This window comes from Neophocaena asiaeorientalis, unplaced genomic scaffold (assembly GCF_003031525.2).
Source record: "Neophocaena asiaeorientalis asiaeorientalis breed wild unplaced genomic scaffold, Neophocaena_asiaeorientalis_V1.1 scaffold258, whole genome shotgun sequence".
Classification (NCBI taxonomy): Eukaryota; Metazoa; Chordata; class Mammalia; order Artiodactyla; family Phocoenidae; genus Neophocaena; species Neophocaena asiaeorientalis.
In genome coordinates this window covers 2912569-2934853 of record NW_020172591.1, presented here as the reverse complement: position 1 = coordinate 2934853, position 22285 = coordinate 2912569, and the positions used below count along the sequence as shown (strand labels likewise).

At 48.6% G+C, this 22285-nt stretch overlaps 1 protein-coding gene across 4 annotated transcripts in view; it reads right to left on the bottom strand.

Moving 5' to 3' along the window:
- NRP2 (neuropilin 2) overlaps positions 1-22285 on the bottom strand; it is a 117529-nt gene that overhangs the window by 31610 nt on the left and 63634 nt on the right. For all 4 annotated transcript variants that reach the window (XM_024738351.1, XM_024738352.1, XM_024738349.1 and 1 more), the window contains exons 10-14: positions 21131-21275; positions 17266-17382; positions 14185-14325; positions 2755-3017; positions 1096-1192 (exon numbers count right to left, since the gene is read on the bottom strand). In XM_024738351.1, coding sequence (XP_024594119.1) covers positions 1096-1192; positions 2755-3017; positions 14185-14325; positions 17266-17382; positions 21131-21275 — 763 coding nt within the window. The remainder of the gene's footprint in view (positions 1-1095; positions 1193-2754; positions 3018-14184; positions 14326-17265; positions 17383-21130; positions 21276-22285) is intronic.

The following is a 22285-nucleotide window of genomic DNA, read 5'->3' as shown; positions in this document are numbered from 1 at the left end:
TGAACAAAGGGTATGATGAAGATTAATTTCATCAAGGTTTTTATACTATCCCACGGAAAGTATCCCATGTCCTCCACATGCTCTAGCCCACGTCTAACACATCGTCATCATGGGGGCCGGGTAGGTGGGGAAAAGATTCTCAAAGTTGCTGGTTTTGGAACAAAAAGTCCTTTATAGAGTAATGGGTCCCTGAAGCATCGTAATCAGTCACTTACCACAGATTACTTTCTCAGAGCCTGGATTACCTTTAGACGCCTGGGGCCCCGAGAATTGCCTGAAGAGACTAGGGTGGTCCCAGGTGCTCTGACATCAGGCACACACACACCTGGGACCCACGTGCCAAGAAAAGCACTTGGTGAGTTATTATAGTTACTCTGCAGACTGAAAGTAGGTCTCGTTCCTTGTCAGGATTGCCTCTTGCTTTGGGGAATGTCCATGGCTCTGAGATGCGCACATTTTACTAGGTAAAATGTGCGCATCTCAGGCGGGCCGGCCGTCTCAGCACTTCTGTCCAAGGTGACAGTGTCCTTCCTATGCTGGTCACCTGGCATGCAATGTTTAATCTTACAACTTTGGCATCTTGAGCATTAGAGATATTAGCCTCAAAGCAAAATCTAAACTCTTACTCCACATGCCATACCTTGCCCTGAAATTCATTCATGTAAAAGAGCTACTTGGGTAATTGTGTTATCACTCTGATATAACATATGTACTATTTTCGCTCACCAGTGAAGGCTTCCATTAAATCCATCAAACCTTTCCATCATGTAATTCTGACTGACAGTTGCTCTCGCCCTCTAGCATTTTCTTTGCTAAAAGCTGGAGTCTGATGATGGGGTCTTGGCACCCTCAATCTCCGTATACTTAGTGCGTGTCTATTTCTGAATGGGAACGGGGATATAAGACTTCACCTCATCTCACCCCTCTCCCGTCCTGAATGCAGCCCAAGCTATAACTGCACTCACACCTCGCCTCCTGCACAGACTGGAGCTGCCCCACCCACTGGGTAAGAGCTGTGTTTGAAAACGATGTGCTCTCTCTTCTTGTACATCCCAGCCCTTTGGAAGAGCCACAAAGAGACAGATATTCACGTACCCATACAGTTCTCCAGCGGGACATCGGTGCTTATCCGAATGTCATCAATGGCAATTTCTCCCGAACGTCCTTTTCCTATAACTCCCTCGAACACGATCTAGAAGCCGGAAGAAAAAGAGCCATGGTTAACTGAGCTTCCTTGTCCAAACAGTGCAAAGATTTCCAATTTTCTGTTAACTGCAGCTTAAAATGTATGTGTGTGTGCGTGTGCGTGTGTGTTACTGCACCTGGTACACATCTGTTGACCACATGGCTATGGTGCTTGAAATCTTAATTTAAAAAGAGTTGGTTCAAGTCAAATGCATATTTGAGGTGATTAAAGAATACATATATAACAAAGTGATGGATATTGTTGTCCAGTAACCAGAATGTATTGACTAAAAGGACCACAATCAGAGCACGTTTAATGGAGAATTGAAATTTCCCTAGCCATTTTTGATATTTTTTCTCATAAATCTTTCAAATGCCCAATCCGGGTATTTGGAAACTCAGAGGACACGAGCAGGTGGGGGTAAGGTGAGAAATGTAGTATACAGGTTTGTGTCCCCTTGGGGGTAATAACACTGTCATATGGCTCCATTATTACAATGAGTAGGGAAGTGATTTTCCTTCACCACTAGTTTACTGAGCACCTAATATGTGCCAGGCACCATGACAGTTCCAAAGCCTAATAAGAGAAGACCCTCTGACCAGGAAATCTCACCGTTTAGTGGGCGAGACAAAAATGCCAACAGGTACTCGCAACACCACGCCCTGAGGTTTATAAGTGGGAAGGCAGGTGCGGGGTTGGGGGGAGGGACTCAGGCTGCCTAACAAGCTCGAGAGTGACTGCAGGCAGCACACAGGAGCCCCTCTGCTCTGTGGTCTCCATGCCGCCCGCCCTCGTTCTCGCCCTCCCCAGGTTCTCTCTGCAAACGAGCACATGTCCTCTGGCAAGCTGAGCGTGCAGTTGGCTGCTTCACCAGCCATCTGTTGCTGTTTCTCGTCTGGGGAGGAGCAGGTTAACGCTATGGCTGGTTCTCAGTCACCTCTTCCACAGTATGCCCACTCCTACCCAAGTTTCAGCCCCAGCTGTGCGTACCCATCTGTGCCTCGGGCGCTTGCCCTGTGGGGCAGAGATAATAGAACTCAACTCCGGGAGCTGCTGGGACAGATACCACTCGCTTAGGAGTCTCTCTGGTCTGCTGGCCACTAAACACCAACAGCGACCCTCCCCTTCCCGTGTTCACACTTGCTGGGACAGGGGTGGGAGGCTGTTTCCCTCTCCTCCTCGGAGTCTGAGGGGCTCCACAGGCTTCTTCCCCTTGTGTGTGGAGGGTTTGTTTGTGTTTATTTCCCTGGCTTCTGCGTCCCTTTGTCAGCCTACCTGATAGCAATCTAAAATAAAATGGAGAGAAGAAACATTTGTCGGAGAAGGTTTCAGCAATATAAAAGGCGATAGGAGGAACAAAGAACCAAGTCTGGGTGTAGAGATAGGCACATTCTGAATAACAAATAAGAGTGTCATTTGGTTGCCATGGCAACGTGAGAAACACAATGAAAACAGCGGCGCTTAACCGCGTTCCCTAAAGATGAATGGGCACGGCCCTTTGAAATATTGAAACACAGATCACAACGATTCCCTCGGATCTCCGCAACGGTCTCCCGTCGCCACCCCACCTGGTACTCCATGTCATAGCTGGGCAAGATGATCCGCCCGTGTTTCCACTCGCCGCCCTGGTCCTCGCGGATGACCCAGAGGAGCTTGCTCTCCTGGCTGGCTTCGCGCACTACCTGCAGCGCCACCCCGCGGCCTCCCGTGGCTTGGTACTGGAACTCCATGCACACGGGGCTCCGCGGCAGGTGGACGGGTGGGCTGATGAGCCGCGCGTACTGGCCCTCTCTCCCGCCATCGCTCTGCAGCCGCAAGAAATTCCTGTCATCTGGGGGGAAACAAACCCAAACAGGGGTTCCTGGTAAATAATTGGGAAAGACACCAGTTGGCAGTTGTGGTCCCTCCGGGGTGAAGCTGGGGCAGAGTTTGGGTGTCTTTTATTTATGAACTAGTTCTCCAGGCCCTGTGTCCCTTTCTTAGGGCTCTGGAACCCGGACTCAAATGCTGCATCCTCTTGAAGCCCTTTCTTGAGTCTTTCCGTCAAGAAGGTCCCTCCTGCCTATTTCCCTGCATCACTTCTTTTGTGCCTTTTACATATGGCACCCGGCGCCGCTGGCCGTAGGTCTTGGCTGGTTGTATTTGTACTTGTCTTTCCCCCCCCCTAGATTCCGAGAGGCCAGACCTACGTTTTACGCATCATCGGCTTACCCAAAGGGCCAGTGCACTCTAATGAACTGGATAATAAAGTGGTGAAATGGCTGCTAGACTAGAGGATGTTTCTGGCCAGGTGGTTTATAATTCAAGCCTTTATCATCTTGGCTGGGCACTGTCCAAATGGAAGACATTTAAAAGCTTCTGTCTCCGACGGTGCTACTGGATGGTGCCTGGGCTCTAGTAACTGCAACTCGGAAGACTCACATCCCTGCTCAAGCAGAACAGGGAATGGTGGCATCACAGGGGTGATTCAGGGGGCCTGAGACCCCAATCACTTCCCTGACCAGCCTGGGGAGGCCTGAACTTGGCCTTCCTTAGAGAGCCAGGCGAACACAGCCCCAATGAAAACAAATGCTGTCATCATCACTAACAAAGGCTAAGTGTTTAGCAGAGAACATACACATATTGGGAAATGAAGGTTTCACCCATCCAAATGTTTGAAGAGCGTGTCTTTTGGCCGATTAGCTTTTAGATACATCAGGCACTGTGTGGGAGGCTGAGTTCCCGTTCCTGCTGGCAGACCCCATGCCTTGCAGACACAGGTCTGGGGATCCGCACCAGCAAATCCAGCGCGTGGAGGAGCATTCCGGCCACTTGCACGGAGAACAGGATGGCATCTGAGGAGAAAGTCTCACGGCCTCCTTTGGGCCCTGAAACATCTTATGCTGAACACTTCTGCAAGATGGCGGGGGCACTTTTGCACCACACACCCAGCACATCAGACACCTCAGGATCAGGTTAATCTGAGACGTGGGCACAGAGCTCTCTTACTCAACAGGGACTGTGAACCTCCTGGGCTTATCAGGGGAGGACAGGCGGGCACTCCAGAGCCCTGAATCAACAGGGTGCTCCTGGACCACCGGTTTGCTGTTGCTCTTCCTGCTGATATCATCTTTCTAGTGAGAGCAGAGCCTGTGACAGTCATCAGTGGCCCAGAAACAGCTCTTTCAACTCTCCTCCTCCTGGCCACGTCTCTCCCTGTCTCCCCTAAGTCCCTTCTGGTTAGATTCTCCAGGGTTATTGCTCTAGAAGCTACCCTCCCCTGAAGTCAAATTAGACCAGCTTAGGATGCATAGTCGGGATTCCAGTTTGGGACTCCTTAACCATCCAGAACCACGCCGGTCTAACGTCCCACAACACGGGACCTCTTCAAGGCCAAAGTCAGCACAGATAAGTAGGCAGCTGTCTGGAGCAGAGCATTTTAATGACGGCGATCTACCGAGGGAGGAGACACTGGTGCCACAAGCAGACACGCAAAGAACTCCTGAACCTACGCTTCTCCTATCAGATCTCATTACTGCCACTATTAAGGGCAATAATTCTAAGTCATATTTGCATAATGCTTTACAGGTTACAAAGCATGCTGATATGCATTCATAATTTAATCACTGCTATATGCTCGCGAGCTAGGTCTTACTAATCTTCTTTTGCACGAGATGTAGAAACTGAGGCTCAGAGAGGCTCAAGTGACTTTCCAAGGGAGAGAAGCTAGTGAGTAGCACAGTTGGACTCGACTCCAGGTTTCCCCACATTCGTGCAGTAGGCCCTTCACTTCAGCTGTGGCCCCAGTACCTTGTCCCCAGTCGGTGTAATCAATCACACGCTGTTCAAGGCAAACTGGCTTCTCTGCTGAGCGCTGTTGCCTCTTCTCCATTTACCTGTAATTCTCTGCTCCCCGACCCCCATCCCACCCCTTTTGCCAGTTCTTCTCCTAACCATTCTGGCACACTTCAACATTAATTCCTCTCTTCTCTCAACAGCTCGAGCATCTACCGACCACACCACTGATTCTACCTTGCTTTAAAAAAGACTGGAGACCATTTTGCATGTGTTTCAGCGGGTAAACACCCACTGCCTTGTACTGTAATTTAACTGTTTGGTGTGTGTCTTTCCTATTGCCCTGGTTAGATGTAAGGTCCTGGCCTTACACATAGAAGGGTTAATAATGCTTCTTCTCCCTGCCCCTAGACAGTGACAAATACATGCCACCACTCAGGAAAATTTTGTTCCCGTGAATGAATGAATGACAAACACATGGATAAAGAATGCAGTGAGGCTGCCCACTGGAAACAAGAACAGAGGGGGAATCACCTGGCCTCCGGTAAGCCCTCTGGTTCATATAATCTTCTCTCACGGTTCCCTCCCGTTCTACTGAGCCAACAGCCTTTTTCAGAGGTGAGGGGATTTTTTTTTGAGATGCTCTGCTTCTTATTACGGAACATTTATCCCGCAGTATGAGTATGTGTAAAGAAAAAGGTACAATAGCTTTTGCAAAGTGAATATACCTACAGTCAATAGATAGATCCAAAAACAGGGTGACCGTGGAAGCATCCGGTCCACTGAGCTACCAGCGAGAACCCCCCAAACGCTCCCATGCTCCAGTCATTTCCAAGCCTTTACTGTTTCCACTCGTATATAAAGGAAACCAGATTTCAGAGACTTATTATTCAGCCTTCTTCCTTCACAGTTTCACAAATAAGACCCACTGGCTGCCTGAAAATTGCTTTGGCAGAAATACTGTCACTTGTGTGAATTTACATTCCTAAGCAGCAGGGGAATCATAGCATAATGGTTAGAATTTAGTAAGTAAAATGCGTGTGGAGGTGTAAAGAGCTGGGCTGGCTGGGTTTTATCCGGTCTGTTTTATTTACCCATCCTGTTGCTAAAACTTCAGGCACGATGAGGCCGAAGGTTTCACAGACTGCCTCTCCCGGGGACCTGAGCTGGCCCCCTCCTCTCTCCCTCCCTTTCCTCTCCTCTCTTCTCTCTCTCTCTCACGATAAGATGATAATCACTGTGCATGATTTAAAGGACCACTGGAAGACCAGGGAGTTAATGCTGGTGGCGTGCTAAGCATGAGCGGCTGAAGGATCGTAATTCAGTGCTGACATCTGAGCTAATCCACTAGTTTGCAGAATCTCAAGACAAGCAGGCCTCTGAATTTCACTTAGTGAAATCATTTGTTCCCCACTTGTCTGTTAAGTGCTATGAGCTCGAGGGAAGAAAGATGATATGTAAATTTAAGGAATTAGCAGCAGACATCAGTCAGAGGGACGCTGAGCTGCAAAACGTCCCTGCCTGTCACTGACAGGGGACTGATTAGAAGCAGGACATCATGAAGGAATGGCTTCGGCCAGGAAAAGCCCAGAGATGGGGAGAGGAAGAGTAGGGGCAAGAGAATTGTTGTGACCTGAGCACCTCTGTGGGCCAGATATCACACTGGTGGCTTTGTTGCCTTCCGTAATCTTCCCTGTGAATTAAGTATTACGTTCTCCATTTTTACCAAAAAGGAAACAGAGGCTCAGAGAATTGAAGTCATGTGTCCCAGACCACTGCTAGAGAGTGATGGAAGTAAGATCTGAGCCCTGACTGGACTGAGAAAAATCGCCAGAAACTCGCCTCTCATCTGGGCTGGAATCCTAATGTTCGCTAGTCTTTTAAAGCCTCAGTCTTCCCATCTGTGAAATGGATATAATAACAGCAATACTGCATAGGGTCGTGAGGAGGAGGAAATGGAAAGAGCCTTGTGAGGTGCTTTGCATACGAACAACGCTCCATAAATGCTCTGATCTTCATTGCCACTGCCATCACTAAACCACTGCCTCCTGTGCTGGCCTTTTTGTTTCTTTTAGAAAGAAAAAGGGTCCAAAGAGCACCAATAACCTGGGAGGACCAATCCAAGACTCAAAGGAAGTAAGATTTGGCTCAAGGACAGTAAAGATATTCTCTGGAATAAGATGGTTCCCAGATCCATCCTAACTCCAGAAACCAGCCAGCCTCAAGTTGTACGCATCAGACACTGTTTACCACATGCTTTTGGGTCAATCTACAGTAGATGAAATAAAATAATACACGATTCTGGAATGAGAGTGGGACCTCAAAAGACCATTTAGATGGGGCCAGCCCTGCTGCCCAGAGGAACCATGCTGCAAACATCCGCAGAACAGCTGTCTACCCTTCGCTTTAAATTCTCCAGAGGAGGAGTTTCCATAGGCCATGCTGGCAATGTGTCTTCTGGGTCACAGCCCTAACTGTCAGAAACTTCTTAACTTCATTTCTAAGTTTTCCTACTGTCATTTAGACACATGTCCTCCTTCTATTCCCGACGGAGTGCAGCCAATTTCTGTCCTCTGACATAGAAACATCTTCACTCGCGAAGAATTAAGACCCTGGTCTTCACTTCCTCAGGAAACACAACCCTTGCCTCTTTAAAAATCCTCTTTCCAGGGCTTTGGTTGTGGCAGGTCTCCACGTTGACCCTTCACCAAGCTAAGTGCTTCAGTTCTTTGAAGTTATGGCACCCATATATGTGCTGTGAGCGAAGCACATGTGCTATCAGTGGAGTTTGTTCTTCTAGAACATTCTAATGTATGGCCTACCACTGCCAAACACAGAGGAAGTTTTAACAGACAGTGGCTGTTGGTGACTTGATAGAGCAAAGGGTTGGCCTGGCATGGGTGGGCTACTTTATTGATTTATTTAGACTTTAGGGGAAAAGCCCTTTGGATTGTTAAGAGGTCCCCAAACACGGCCAGCTAAGAGTCAGCTCTACCTGCTGGAGGCTGTCTTCTCGTTTCTGCAGCTGATGGCAGTGATGTCGGCAATGGATAGCTTCCAATGGGAAACAATGCAGAGGAGATACATTTAGCAGCAGAAAGAGAATGAAGAAAAAATGTTCCAGAGATACAATCCGTCTCCCCCCAGACCTGACATGTTTGGGAGGCATTTTGCTAGGTTCTTGACTCAAAACATCTGTTGTTGCCCATGACGCAGGGAAAACAATCGCATGGGAATGAACAACAGTTCAAAAGGGCAGAGAGGAAGTGCAGAGAACAAGGTCATTCAGCGTCTTAACCTGCTGCTGTCTCTAGAAAGGGTCTCCTGACATTTCACCTGGCGATTTATGACCACATCTGGCTTCAGCTGATCACGTGACCACTTCTGGCCCAACAGCCATGGAATCAGTGGTGCCGACACCTTACCAAAGCCTGAGATAAATCACCAGTCTGATCCTCCAGGCTATCGCAAAGCCAAACACACCATCTGTCCAACACACGCATCTCCTGGCTAGCATCTTGCCCTCCTACTAGAACAACCATCTGAAAGAATATTTAGTGCTGCAGGAGATGGAGTCTCTTTGTATAGGTCATGCTTAAGACATGAGTCAGCCCCTCAGCTGGCCTCCCAAGGTCAGACCATCTCTGCTAAGGTCCTCAAATTAACAACCGGCTAAGGGAAACACTGACTTTGGATGAACTCTGCAGGATGTTCTCAAGGTTTGCAATTGACCGTCTTGTGGACATTTGAGGTTTCAGGCCTGGGCTTTGCAGGAGTCTATCTTGAGCTGCTTTTTTGGTATGTCGGCTTTCATGAAGGTTTGCAATCGACTCAGTCTTGTTATCACTCTGCCCCTTCATTATCAATCTTACACACTCAACCAATCATGACTTTCAGAATAAAAGGAAGAGCTTCTCCTCTCTACTGCTGTCTTTTCTACAAAGTCAGAGATGTCTTCCTTCCTACGCTCCTTAAAGAAGGGCCTCTATGCTTTCCTTTTCCAGTTGAAGTTATTCCTTAAATATGGCTTTCTTTTAGCCCAGCTGTTCCTGGCCTTTAATTATCTAGCCTGCTCTAAGCCCGAGAAGTTCCCGTCTCCCTATTTGTAGTGGCTGTGCCCCAGACACGCCACAGCACCCTCTTTCTGAAGGCAGTTCAAGCTGATGCCAATCCCGTGTCTGGATTGTTTGCTGCCATTGGTCCCACCTATGAGGAAGGTCTTTTGAGTTAAGAGAGTTGCTTTTTAATTCACAGAGTCCCTGCTAACTCACCGCCCAAAATCAAGCCCATTGTAAGCAAGTTGACTCATGAGTCATTTTCACTGATTTCTTTGTGACTGTCTACTGACCATACCCACTCAACACTTAATCCTCTTGTATGTATGTCCCATAGTGAACCACAGTTCTGGTCCTCCACTCTCATGGGGTTTATTCAGTGGCCCAACCTGCATCAAAACAGCCCTACGAGAAGTCAACAGAACTACCACTTACATCTGATGGAAGGGCTGCCATTTGTAAAATTTGAATATTCCAGAACCTTGTATTCTTGACTTACTCTCACTTGTTTTTGAACCCAGAGTAAAGGTTCTGGTCTCTCAATCCAATAAGCATATAAATGCTAGGTAGCCAAAGCTCTGTCCTTTTATAAAGGCATACTATTCCAAATAGCCTTTGTCTGTTTTCTTTATGTCACTTCCATGATTTGAAATGAAGTAATATTGTAGTCATACTTCGTTATTCGTTAGGTCAACAAATATATAAAAGAACACACATTTGGGGTGACCACACACTTGAGGATTCTGAAGCTGACCTGGAACAGTACCCTTTATCTCTAGTCTTGTCTCATTCCTGAAGATAATAATAACAACAACAGTGATAGTAAAACTATCTAACTAAATAACTAAATAAATATTAGTTTATTTAAACTATTTTAGTTTATTTAAATATTATTTATTTAAACTAACTAAATATTACTATTATTGCTATTACTTAGTATTTACTCTTTTTTTTGCGGTACGCAGGCCTCTTACTGTTGTGGCCTCTCCCGTTGTGGGGCACAGGCTCTGGACGTGCAGGCTCAGCGGCCATGGCTTACGGGCCCAGGGCGTGTGGGATCTTCCGGACCGGGGCCCGAACCCGTGTCCCCTGCATCGGCAGGCGGACTCTCAACCACTGCGCCACCAGGGAAGCCCCAGTATAGTTCCTATACTGTCTAATAGTATGTTACTTGCTTACTTTACTATGTTACTCACTGAGGTACAATGACAGTGACAAAAAATGCCAGGCACTGAACACTCCCACCAAGGAGAAGGCACATCTCCCTAATTATTTTCTCTTGGTTTACACCAAACCAAGGAGCGACAGAGTCAGCAAGCACCCTGGAAGTTACTCTTCACGCCAAAAGGTGCTGCAGCTGTGCTGACTGTAAGACAGCATCCTGTGATAACGGACGTGTTCTCTATCTGCACCGTCCCACACGGAGTGGGCACTGAGCTCTTGAAATGTGGCTGATGTGATGGAGGAACTGAAGTTTTATCTGTATTTAATTTTAATTAAAATTAAAATAGTCACGTGTGGCTAGCGGCTACCGTATTACACAGGGCAGGTCTAGACACACGGGTTCACCATAGCATCTCAAGGCATTTTTGCCTTGTTCCTTAAAGAGCTGAATCCGATCTTCCTCAAAATTCTGTTTCTGATCAATGCACTTAAGAATATCTGTGGGAGATACAGCTGCTTCCACTAGGGGAGACATTTTCTGTGTCATTGTAGTTACAGAGCAAAGGCAAAGTGCTTTCTCAGAGAACAAGGTACTAGCTCCTCTGCAACCACCAGGGGTCACTGAATTCGGAACAGGGTCCCCAGGGGCTGGTATGAACACACTCCAGGCTTCTAAGCCACAAGCAAAGAGCTAAAAAAAGAAATTCTGAATGTCTTGAAAGACTATCTTGAAAAACAAAAACAGTGGAATAAAACCAGTGGGTGTCTTGTCAGCCTTAAGCAACTATTACCACTAGCCAAAAGAACAGAACTAATTGCTTACTTAAAAGGAAAAGAAACAAAACAAGACAAAACATGAGAAAAGAACTAAATCAGAAAACATCTAAGGAATGTAAGTAGTTTCCACAGACACTTCTAATCAAGTAGTCCGTGTATGATATTTGAACATGGCTGTTGTCTTTTTTCTTTCCTCCCTTCTCCCTCTGCACTTGATGGGGACACCTCCTTTCTTAAATGTAATTACTTTTGTTTACCTATCTAACAAGGAGATAAAACACATGGCACACTTTTCTTAAAGAGTGGAGCGGTCTCCTCTTTGTGGAGGGGCAAAGTGTGGGTGACACAGCACTTTCAGGCTTGACTTGGAAGGTCCCGGGACTCGGAACCCGTTAGCATTTGCCCTGCCCCTAACCAAGCACAGCTGTTTCCTTTCTCCCAACTGCTCTCCTCGGGGCTCCAATTTTTTTTTGAAGAAGAAAGGACCACCCTGAACAGAAAGGGCTCTCTATCCTCTCCTGCTTAGAGCCCAGTATCATGGTGTGTAAGGGGAAGGACAATGGGAAATACAGCAAATGATTTTTAAATCATCAGAGGATGGACAGAAGCACTCCGAAGACAACATTATGATTTTGTTTTCTGGAGGCAACGTCCAAGGGCCACTTTTCCAAACTTCAGGGATTCCTTTGGAACAGGAAAATAATTATTTTCTTTTTCGATTTCTTAAGGGAGAAAAATATTAGATCTAGCAGTTCCTTATGGCCCTAATTTTCTTTCTGTCCCCATCCAGCCAGCTAAAGGTTGGACTTCTGCCCGCTCTGCAAGATTGCTCTGAAGAGCCTTCCCAAACCGCAGGGTGTAATGAATCAAGTGGAACGCGGGCAGGATGAGGATTCCCAGCCAGTAGCCGGGGTCAACCCATGGGGCATCAGGTGAGGGTGAGGGCTGGGCGAAGAGGGGGCAGAGGGGAACTGCGTCAAATGGAGAGTAGCTTAAGCTCTCCCCGAAGTGTCACTTGCTAACTGGTGGCCTTGGAGTCTGGACAGGGCTGACCTCAGGCATTCTTAGAGAAAATCTGCTCAGAAGAGTGCAAGGGAGGAAGTGGAATAATTAGAAAGAACCTGAGGATGGATGCTGAATAAGAGCCAGTAAATCTCCCCTTGCTGTATCACCTGCATCCCTTTATTCAACGTGCCTTTGCCAAGCTGCCCCCTTATACAAACACCTCACACACACACACACACACACACACACACACACATATAAACCACAAACACACTCAAACATAAACATACACACACACGCATATAAACCACAAACACACTCAAACATAAACATACAGACACACACACACAGATTCATCCATGCACACAAACTAAACGTATGCATATACATATTTACAAACACACAAGATCTACACATAAAAACAACATATGCACGTACACACAAAACCCACAAATACCTTGAGAAAGAAAGACATACACACAGCGCACAAATGCACACGTATAAATATCACACATATACACACACAGCACACAAATGCACACACATAAACATCACACGTACACCACCCCACCCCCACGGCAAATTTTCTTTACGTTTGGATAAAAAGTGGAGGTTGGGAAAACAACCAATTAATTGGGCCAAGTCTCAAAGGAGAGGAAATGAAATGAAAAATCCAGGCTGGGTTATAAAAATAAGTATTTTTTTTCCAACGAGCATGACGCTCATTATATTAATTAAACATTATTGCAGTGAGTGAGAGGGGGAGGGTGATTAACGCTGGGATGATGGTAAGTGTTCTCTCCTGTTGCCTGAGGCCATGGTGATCTTCAGATATTAATCTCTCTGAGCACTCAAATCCTGAAGAGATAAACACTTGAAATATGAAAATGTTTTTCTCCGGAGCAGATGCTGTGACCCTCCGGGAAAGCAAGCGCAGGAGACCGCCCGCGGAGAGCGTCCATCCCACTGCCGTCCCTGGAGACAGGGGACACGGCCAGTCCTTGGGGTGAGGGGCAGGAGAGCGGCTCTGGGGGACTCTGAAGAAGGGGAGGTCCCTCCCCCCTTTCATTCTCTAGGCAGGCAACATATGATCTACTAATTTCCAGAATTAAGCCCTTCCCTCTCAAACGCTTACAGGGGGCCCAAGATCCAGGAACACTGAAAGCTAACACGTGACGTGCTAGAGCAACGTATGCTACGTACTGGCTTGTGAGAGCCGACTGTGGAGTTTTCTGGAATTTTGCAAGCCTACTGTGAAATGCAAGCATTGTTAACAATTGAATTCTATAAAGTTGCAATGAAATAAAGTATATTAAAAAAGAAAGGAAATTCTCAAAATGCAATACTTCCTAATTATTTTATACATTTTACTGGTATGCATGATTCAGAAGTTATTTATATCTCTGTTACCTGTGTGAGGGAAAAAAACTATCTAAGGCTGTGTGGCTGTACTTCTCAACTCCACCTCCGATGATGTCATGTTGGTAGCTTGCATTCAACCACAGTGGGAGGATTTACACCACAGAGAGTGGCGAACATTAATTACAAAGCAGATTTTTTTTTTTTAAACCTGGAGAGCCAGTCGTTAAACATTTACCAGAACATCACTGTAAAAGCATGCCACAATGGAAAGAGTGGACAACTCCTGCTTAGAAGGGCTAAAGGCAACCCCTCTCTACCAACAGTGCCAGGAGAGCCTCTGAAATCGGGCTCTCTGAAACCAAGAGGACGGCTTCACAATATTCAAGAGGCCAAGTGCCAGGCAGCTCTGCGAGACACCCATGGGTGTGGCAGCATTTCAGGCCCTCCACTTGGTTTTCAACAGAAGTGATGATACCCTCCAAAAAGTATCAGTCAGACTTGGGGCCAGGAGTTTCCCAATGAGCCATTTTAGGAACAATGTCCAGCTTGGAGTCACAAGGGGCTCTGTGATGGTGGCATCGAGAGCTAGCTACGGCAACAAAGGGACATTGACTCATCCCCTCTCCTAGGACCTCCTAATTGCTCTTTCTTTCCTCTTCTTTGATCTTGGCCTCTCTCGCTCCCTCCCAGCTTCCAGGCTGCTCTGTAATCACAAGAGAGGGCCAGGAACCACCAACCAGCTATTCTGTCAGGTGACACTGTCAGTAAAGGCCGGTGGTTTGCAGGCAAAGAGCAGAGGCTTGTTCTGTGAAGTTAAGGCTGGCCTTAACTCTCTCATCGCTTAATTCGAGGCTGGCTTACCTGGAACCATCCGGTCGCTGGGGCCGGAGCTGCCGGTCCAGGTGCTTTTGAGCCACTTGGCACGGTCGTACATCCAACCACAGGGCTCCTCGGGGAAATCAAAGTTGCAGTTGAATCCTGAAGGGAGCTGCAAATCTTTGTCTAAAAGGGAAAACAAAAACCCCGAAACAAGTCAAATGAAATGGGTTCGGAGAACAGCCACAGTGGTGCTATTTAAACGGCTGGCAGGGCCTAAGGGGAGAGCAGAGAAAGAAATGGCTCCCTTTGCTTATTCATTTAACTCATCTTGGCGATTGTTGGCTTTAGGGTCAGCCTTTGGTCTCATCCTTCCCAGGCATGAAAGCCAAGGCTGCCAGTGGTTCCCATAGTAAGCAATTATAAATGAGGCCACCAAATGGCTTCAGGCTCTAATCGCCCTCTTCTGTCCACTCTGGAGAGCAGACAAATGTGGAAACTGCTGTTCCCTAAAATGCCAGAGAAGAATGTCTCCCCATTGCCTCAGTGGAAGGCAGGATCCTGCCAACCTGGCTGTCAGCAGTGATGGACAGCCCGTTGGCATCCGGAGAGGCTGAAATTCAAAATGCGGGAAGTGCTGGCCAGGGAGGAGAAAGTGATCTTGGAAACAAGGGAGGCTTGTTTGCCCTTCACCTCCCTGTGCCAGGCCTCTTGTTTCAGAAGACCGGGTCAGTTCAGCATCCCCGGGGGAGGCACTGCCAGGCGGGTGATTTGGCATGTTAGGGCAAATTGAGGGGACCAGACCAGCCTGCCGCCCAGCTCAGCGCTGACCAGGAGGAAAAATAATTTGACATGGCTCGGGGTGCCTGAACGCCAGGATTCCAGGGACAGCACAGAATGGAAATCTAAGAGACCACACAATGGCTCACCCCCGTCTGCTCGGCTGTTCACCTCTAAGTGAACAGACCGAACCCAAAGGGTTTCTTTGGAGGTTTCACTCAGCTCTAAAAATCCAGTCTGAGCTGGTGCCGAACACATGATTAAGTCGGGGGTGGGGTGGAGGTGGGGAAAGAGAGGAAACGGGAACCCAGATTTGGACTCTTGTCCTCAGTAGCTGCGGAGACAGCGGAAAAGTGTTGGCTAACGCTGGTAGCAGGGAGGAAGTGGGGTCTTTGGCCTTTTCACTTCCCTTCTCAGGGTTCCCAGAGAGGAATTTCCGTGGGGAAGGCAGGTTAGGAAGTCTAAAGGGAACAGTCGACTGGTGGAAACACATTGCTCCCAACCTGGGGGGCGAGGATGGATCACCTCTGAGGGGAAGGGCACTGCTGGCCTTGGCGGCAGGTTGCCACCGGGTCCTGCTCGTGTCTCCCCTTCCCAAGAAAGAATATTTAATACTTGCCCACCCTTGGCCAAAGTCAGCTTGAGCTGAGAAGAAACACATGGAATCTATTACTGAAGCGTCAACCTGTGGCTTGGAAAAGTCAGCCCTCAGCCCTCCCCATCCCCTTTTCCCGACAACTTCTAAGTTTCTATTTTTCCGTTCAAAAATATGGAGTAATTCAATATACCATAATTCCTCTCTAATGTTTATACGCATACTGTATCTCAGGAACCCAATTCCACAAAGAGATCTTTTGCAAAAAAAAAAAAAAAAAAAAAAAAAGGGGGGGGTTTTTTTTTTAAAAAAAAAAAAAAAAAAAAAAAAAAGCGAGAGGGGAGGAACCACCAAAGAAACCCCAAATGAAACAAACCACTATAAACGGGAAAAGTATATTAAACTTCTGAAAGTCCTTACATTTTCCTTTGGATTGCCATTTAGACAAAACCCCCTCCTTTTGCCCTGCACCAAGCAAACCCTGCTAATCCAACACCACACAGTAAATGAGAGCGCTCCACTTTTGGCTCTCCAACTCTTTCCAACATGTCTTGGAAGATTCTCCAAGTCTCTTTCTCCTCTTCATAAAACAAAAACAAGTTCATTAAAATGTCAGAATTCTGTATTCAACTATCCCTGACCAAGAGTGTCCCCTGGCCCACGCAATGTACAAAAGCACATTCCTGAGAGCATATGCATTAAATTATCATTTTGAAGTCACACAACTTCAGCATTTATTTTTGGCTCCCCTCCCATTCTTCTTTGTAGCCATGTTGGGGAGACATCCACTGCATTCTTGCAGTTTCTCATACTGTCAAGTGGCTAAGGGTGCGGATCCACAGATTTCACCATCTACCTACTGACTCGGTGCTATGTCTTTATGTCTCCATCACTTCCCAAGCCTCTTCACCAATCTTCCCTCATTTGGTTTAATGAACGTTTAATAACGATCAGTAATTTCCTGTAAATTGAGGCTGTCAAGCGTTAAATTCTAGCCCCAAATGCCAGGTGTTCCAAACTTTGTAGTTTGTTAAGGAATGTCCTCACATTCTGCGACCTTAGCAGGAAGATTGAAAATGTGATGTCCTTTTGGGCTCTTCCAATTATTGTTTTTCTCTAACTTGGATATGCTTAGAAGATAAAATGAGAATGCAGTCGATTTCCCATGTGAAGAGACGAATCGCCAATAGGTGGCCCTGAGTTTTGAGGAATGGGTGAGGTGCCTTTTCGTTCTTCTGTCTTTGTCACTGACCTGCGCTCGCCTCGTGGAGGATACGGTGCCCTATCTTATAACCCTAATTGTCAAGCTTTCTCAACCGGGGGTGGTAAAAGACGCAGGGCAACGCAATTAAATCATGGTTAACCGCTGAGTTAACCTATCGTGCTCCACTGACAAGAGGACAGCCAGATCTTCCCTTGACTGTGCCCCGGGGACAAGCTTAGCAGGAGGGGCGATCACAGTTGTGGATTCTAAAGATACGAAGTGAGGGCTAGGAAACGAGACTACTCAAGGGAGGCATCCTCCTTGGATGGCCCCTTATCTCAGCTGATGTAAGGCTGATGTGCCAATATCTGAATGCTTCTAGATTGGTTGGAAATAGCCACTGCCCCAAGCCCCTAAGTACCACACTTCCCTGACCTCTGACCTAGGGGACCCCCAGGTCCCGGCCCCAGCCATGGGCCAGCCTCCACTGAGACTGGTCGGCACCCATACCATCCTGGATGAAATACGGCTCTGGCCCCATCCTCACCATCCTCAAAGCTGCAGTTCTCCCCGCACTCCGTGGCCTCCTCGTCAATGGGGTATGGGGTGGTGGTCTCTTCGCTCTTCACGGTGGGTCCCAGTGTCTCAACCGTTGGCTTTGAGTCTGCAGAAAGGCAAAGGAAGGGGAGTGAATACCACAAGCAGCAGCCTGCGTCAAAACCCAGCAGGAAGATGCCAAATACTAAGTCTCCTCTCCAAGGGTGGGCCTTTCAAGAAGGGAGAAAAAAGGAAATCCAAGATGGACACACACACACCCATGACGTCACATCTGTGTGCTGTGATGACATCAGGACCATGGCCTGTGTTAAGGAGAACGGTCCCAAGCTGTAGAAATAGCCGTAATGGAGGCAAGAACACAAACCCACACTCTACTCCACAGCAGAGGCCCTGAGGCCGGCTCAAAAGGCCACGCGCACCAGGCAGTAATGAACGTGGGTGACACTGACCACAGGCAGGGCTCAACCATGCTCTGGGTGTTCTGTTTCAGACACAGATGTGGGTGACACACACACATAAGCAACGAAGGACACCCATCAAAAATGGTTTGAAAAAAATCAGGGTTAATGGAGTGAGCTTCCGTCCTGTGGAAAACACCTGTCTGTGCACAGCCCCTTGGGTGACTGCTGTCGTGTCTCGGGCTCAGCCCTGTTTGCGTGTGGAACGGGCCCTGTTTGCGCGTGGAACGGGCCTTCTCTTCTCTGCCTTCTCTGAGTCAGATGGAACCAAAGCTAACCCGACCTGGGGGCCCACCTATTACAAGATAATCAGAAGCACAACGGCTGAAGTCATAGCCAAGCCAGACAGCCTGGGAGGTGCGACCCCAGACATCGTTGTTCGCGTTTGCACAAAACCAGATGGAAAAGAATATGGGCTCAAAGTGACTCAGACTCCATTCAGTGGAAATAATTTGGGGCTGTGCCTTTAGGTCAGGGTGTGGCAAATTCAAATGCTTCTAGGAGGCTAACTGCTACTGTAAGGGAGGATGGCCTGCTGGGGGCTGAGAGAGTAAAGGCTGGGACAGGAGATGGCAGAGGGGTCCTGCACACCTGGTTTAAAGGAGGCCACCACGTGACTGGTCCCAGCAGGTTGAGGAACCGAGGCGAGGTGGCCCAGTGTGGCCAGATCTTGCAAAAAGATTTTTTTTTTCCCCTCGCATGAAACAAACAAACAAACAAAATCTCCAGGGAAAATCTCCAGCCCTGTCAACGTTGGCAACTTATTCAAAATACAAGTAGCAGGTGACCAAACGTGGCTGGGCAGATAACCTCAAAGCGTCCTAACTTGTAAGTTCATATTCGTTACTGTGCCACAGAATTGCAAACTCCATTGTAAAGCAAACTGTGGTCAGCAAGGCAAGAAGTAATCATTTGAAATACAAACAAATGAACAGGTGAAGCAGCCCTGTCAAATTATTTAGCTGCAGTAACTCAACCCAGCCCATTATTTTCCCTGTTATCCTTTTGGGGTAGGAATGAAGAGAACAAGGATGAGTCACAGAAATGAATGGAAATTTGACAAGCAGAAAGCCACGTGGCCTGGGAGAGAGGTTCCTGGAAATGTTAGGTAGCTGAGTGGGTGAGCTGGGTGGCACAGAGATAATGTTAAATCCAGGGGCACAGGGGGCGGGTGAGGCAATGAGAGGGCAGGCCGTGTGAATGAAAGTGAGGAAACGGTAGCCGGCCTCTGTGTCCACTGTGTTTGTACTGGACACTTAGAGCTAACTGCCCATCAAACTACGCTCCCTGGCAATTGAAAACAGATGTCAGAGACTTCAAAGGGAAGGAGGCTGGGCGGAGGGTATCGAGCCCCTACTCTGATCTTCCAAGGAACAGCCAGGAGGACTTTGAAATGAGAAACCTGTTACTGACCATCACCGGTGTAATTTGGGCCAGCTTGGCGGGGGGCAATAGGAGGAAAAGGCCAATAGCAATTGTCCAGCCGGTCATAAAGCAGGGCCAGCCCGGTAAGAGGCGTGGCACAGAGGACCATGGAACGGGGGGAAGTATGAGTCAGGAGCTGATCGGCCTCTGGCAAGTGGCTCCTCTCTCTGGGACTCAGTTTCCCTCTCTGTGAAGGAGGCATTGGCCTAGATCGGTGATTTTTTTTTCAAACTGTATGTCACCCTTGTCAACAGGTTGTAGATCAATTTCATGAGTCAGCACTAGCGTTTTAAAATAGGGGCTATAATATTTCAGAGTATACTCACGTGGCAAGGATGAGCACCGCTTTGGGAACCTTTCGTTTCAGTCACACTTACTTACTGTAACAAGTTTATTAGGTGCCAAGCGGCAGCCTAAGTATTTTATATCCATTATTTTATTGAATCCTCATAACCCTGGGGGGTGTAGATACACTATGGTCACCCCCCCTTCTTCAGCTAGGATAACCCAGATCGTCAGAGGCAGGACTTGAACTTGGCGATCTGTCCCCAGAGTCCAGGTGCTTAATGATACACTATATCCCATAAGCACACACGTGTATGTGTGCTTGTGTGCACGCATGCTTGTAAGTCGAGCGGCTCGTGATATAAATTTATTTTAAATTGTGGATGGTGGTCAGAAACGTTTGAAAGCCACTGGCCTAGAAGCCCTCGGGTCCCCTGCATCTCTAAGCCTCTGATTCTGGCCAGAAGAAGCCAGCTTGTGTCACTGTTGGAGGGCAGTTTTCAGCACCTGCAAGAGGACAGGTGAGGAACACCCAGCAGGCTGCAGGGAACCTTGCCTCACTCCGTGATGGGGAGTAAAGTGTCTTCCCACTAAAATATGTTCGCTGGGGCTGCCTTCCATTGAAAGGTGAGAAAGGCTAATTTGGGCCCGATTCCCAGCCTTCGTGCCTCAACGGGACACTTCCTCGGCGCCATCATAACGGAACACAGGCAGCACTTTTCGCCCCGGGAGCCGAAAGCACTTCTCCGACATGCTCTTACTAATCCTCCACGATCCCCTGCTGGGTGAGCTGCTGACAGGTACGGCACAGACAGGAAAATGGAGATACCTGGGGCTGGGGTCCTGCCTGCTGCCTCGCCCCACCCCACCCCCAGCTCCGCTTGGCAGGCAGCGAGCGAGCTCCGGCTCCGGCTACGGCTTGAGCTGGGATCTGTCCCAGCCCTGCCCCGGGGAGGAGGGCGGGGCCTGGAGGGGAGGCGGACCCGACTCGGAAGGATGGATGGGGTGCTTCCCGGGAAACCTGGAGGGTGGCCATGATCAGCGGGCCTCATCTTCGTTCAGGAGACTCGGAGGTGCTCCCAGGGCCTGCGACGCAGGGTGGAGCCCAGCGAGCCTCCTGCGGCACACGGGGAAGAAGTCGGGCTCTCGGCAGCTCCCCTGCAACAGGGTCCCTCCTGAGCAAATAAATGCCTTTTACAGATGTGGCTTCGAAATGAAAATGAAGTCTCTTAGCCACAGACATCTGGAGGCCAGATTCAGACATAAACCGATTACTTTATTATCATGAGCATTTTTTTTTCTTCCCTAAATCAACAGCCACAGCCCTCTGGCCTGAAGAGTCAGGGTCTAATTGAATTTGGGTGGGCAGTGTGTGGTTATGATTTGTTTTCGAGAGACTGGGGTTGGAGGACTGAAATGATCCTTTAAAAATGACAAAGCACATCCCTTGAGGAGCTGTCCTGAGTCCAGAGGCTGCAGTGCCGGTGGTTTGAGGTAGAACAAAGTGCAAAGTGCAGCCCAGGGCAGGCAGGAGGCAGCAGGGTTTTGAACGGATGGGGCTTCACCCCAGGGATGGCTGCCCCTCTGCCCCGTCCCCGTCGTGGTCTGACCTCCTCCCAGGCCATCCCAGGAAGCCGGGGTCATGAGACCATGTGAGTGAGACCCACAGTGGAAAGAGGGCCTTACCTGTCCAGTCACAGCCCAGCACCTCCAGTCGCATCCCAATGCCCGCAGGGGACCACCTCTCAGGGTACACCCGCACGTACTGCGCCAGGACAGGGTCAAACCTCCGGATGTCAGGGGTGTCGTAGTGCATGTTCCCTTCAAACAGCTGCAGGGGAGACAGGTTGCTCAGCCCTTCTTAGATGGGAGCCCTCCTCACTCCTCCTTTCTGCTCCTTCCTGCCCCCTTCCCACCTCACCCCTCACATCCAACCGGAAGGCAGCTTCAGAGTTAATTCATGGTCACTGCCCGTTTTGGTCCGTGGGAGTCCCATTCTCAGACCAAGGTTTTTATTCATTTGGGAGAAACACGGCAGATGGGGAGCAGATGAAAGTGGCAGTTGCTGGGTTCTGTTCTCTATCCTTGGAGTGAAACTGAGGACTCAGAATTCGGCTCTGCGTGAGTCTTAAGCTGGATTTGGCTGGAGAGGAGTGAAGGGCATTTAGGCTGTCTTGAAAGTCCCAGCTTGAAAGTCTAGGTTTAGAAAATGCCAGGTCACTGAGAGGCTGAAGGGAAAGTGACCATCCCTTTTCTAGGCTAATGACAATTTCCACTGGTCACACCCTGATAATCTAAGACTGTGTTCCCCCAACCTTGGTTTAGTGGAAGAAATTCTGTCAAAAGAAACCTCACCTAAAGCCACACCTCATGAAATGGATGACAGTGGGGCTGCCCCGGCTGAAGCCGGGTGGAGGACCCAACCCAGAGCATACCTGTGAACCAGTGACTTAGGGGACTGTTGGTGTGCAGGTGTGCCAGGGGCTGTAGCTGATTAGCATCTAGGAATGAGGCAGAGCCAACTCATTTTGCAGGATGCCCACAATTCCAAAAGGGGGGCACTGTCACGGGGAGGGCAGGCTCTGACCCTGGCTAAGATCATCTCCTTTCCGAGGCCCTCAGAATAGTCAAGAAGAGCCAGGGTGGGGCTGCCCTGGTGGCGCAGTGGTTGAGAGTCCGCTGCCGACGCAGGGGACACGGGTTCGTGCCCCGGTCCGGGAGGATCCCACATGCCGCGGAGCGGCTGGGCCCGTGAGCCATGGCTGCTGAGCCTGCGCGTCCGGAGCCTGTGCTCCGCAACAGGAGAGGCCACAACAGTGAGAGGCTCGTGTACCGCAAAAA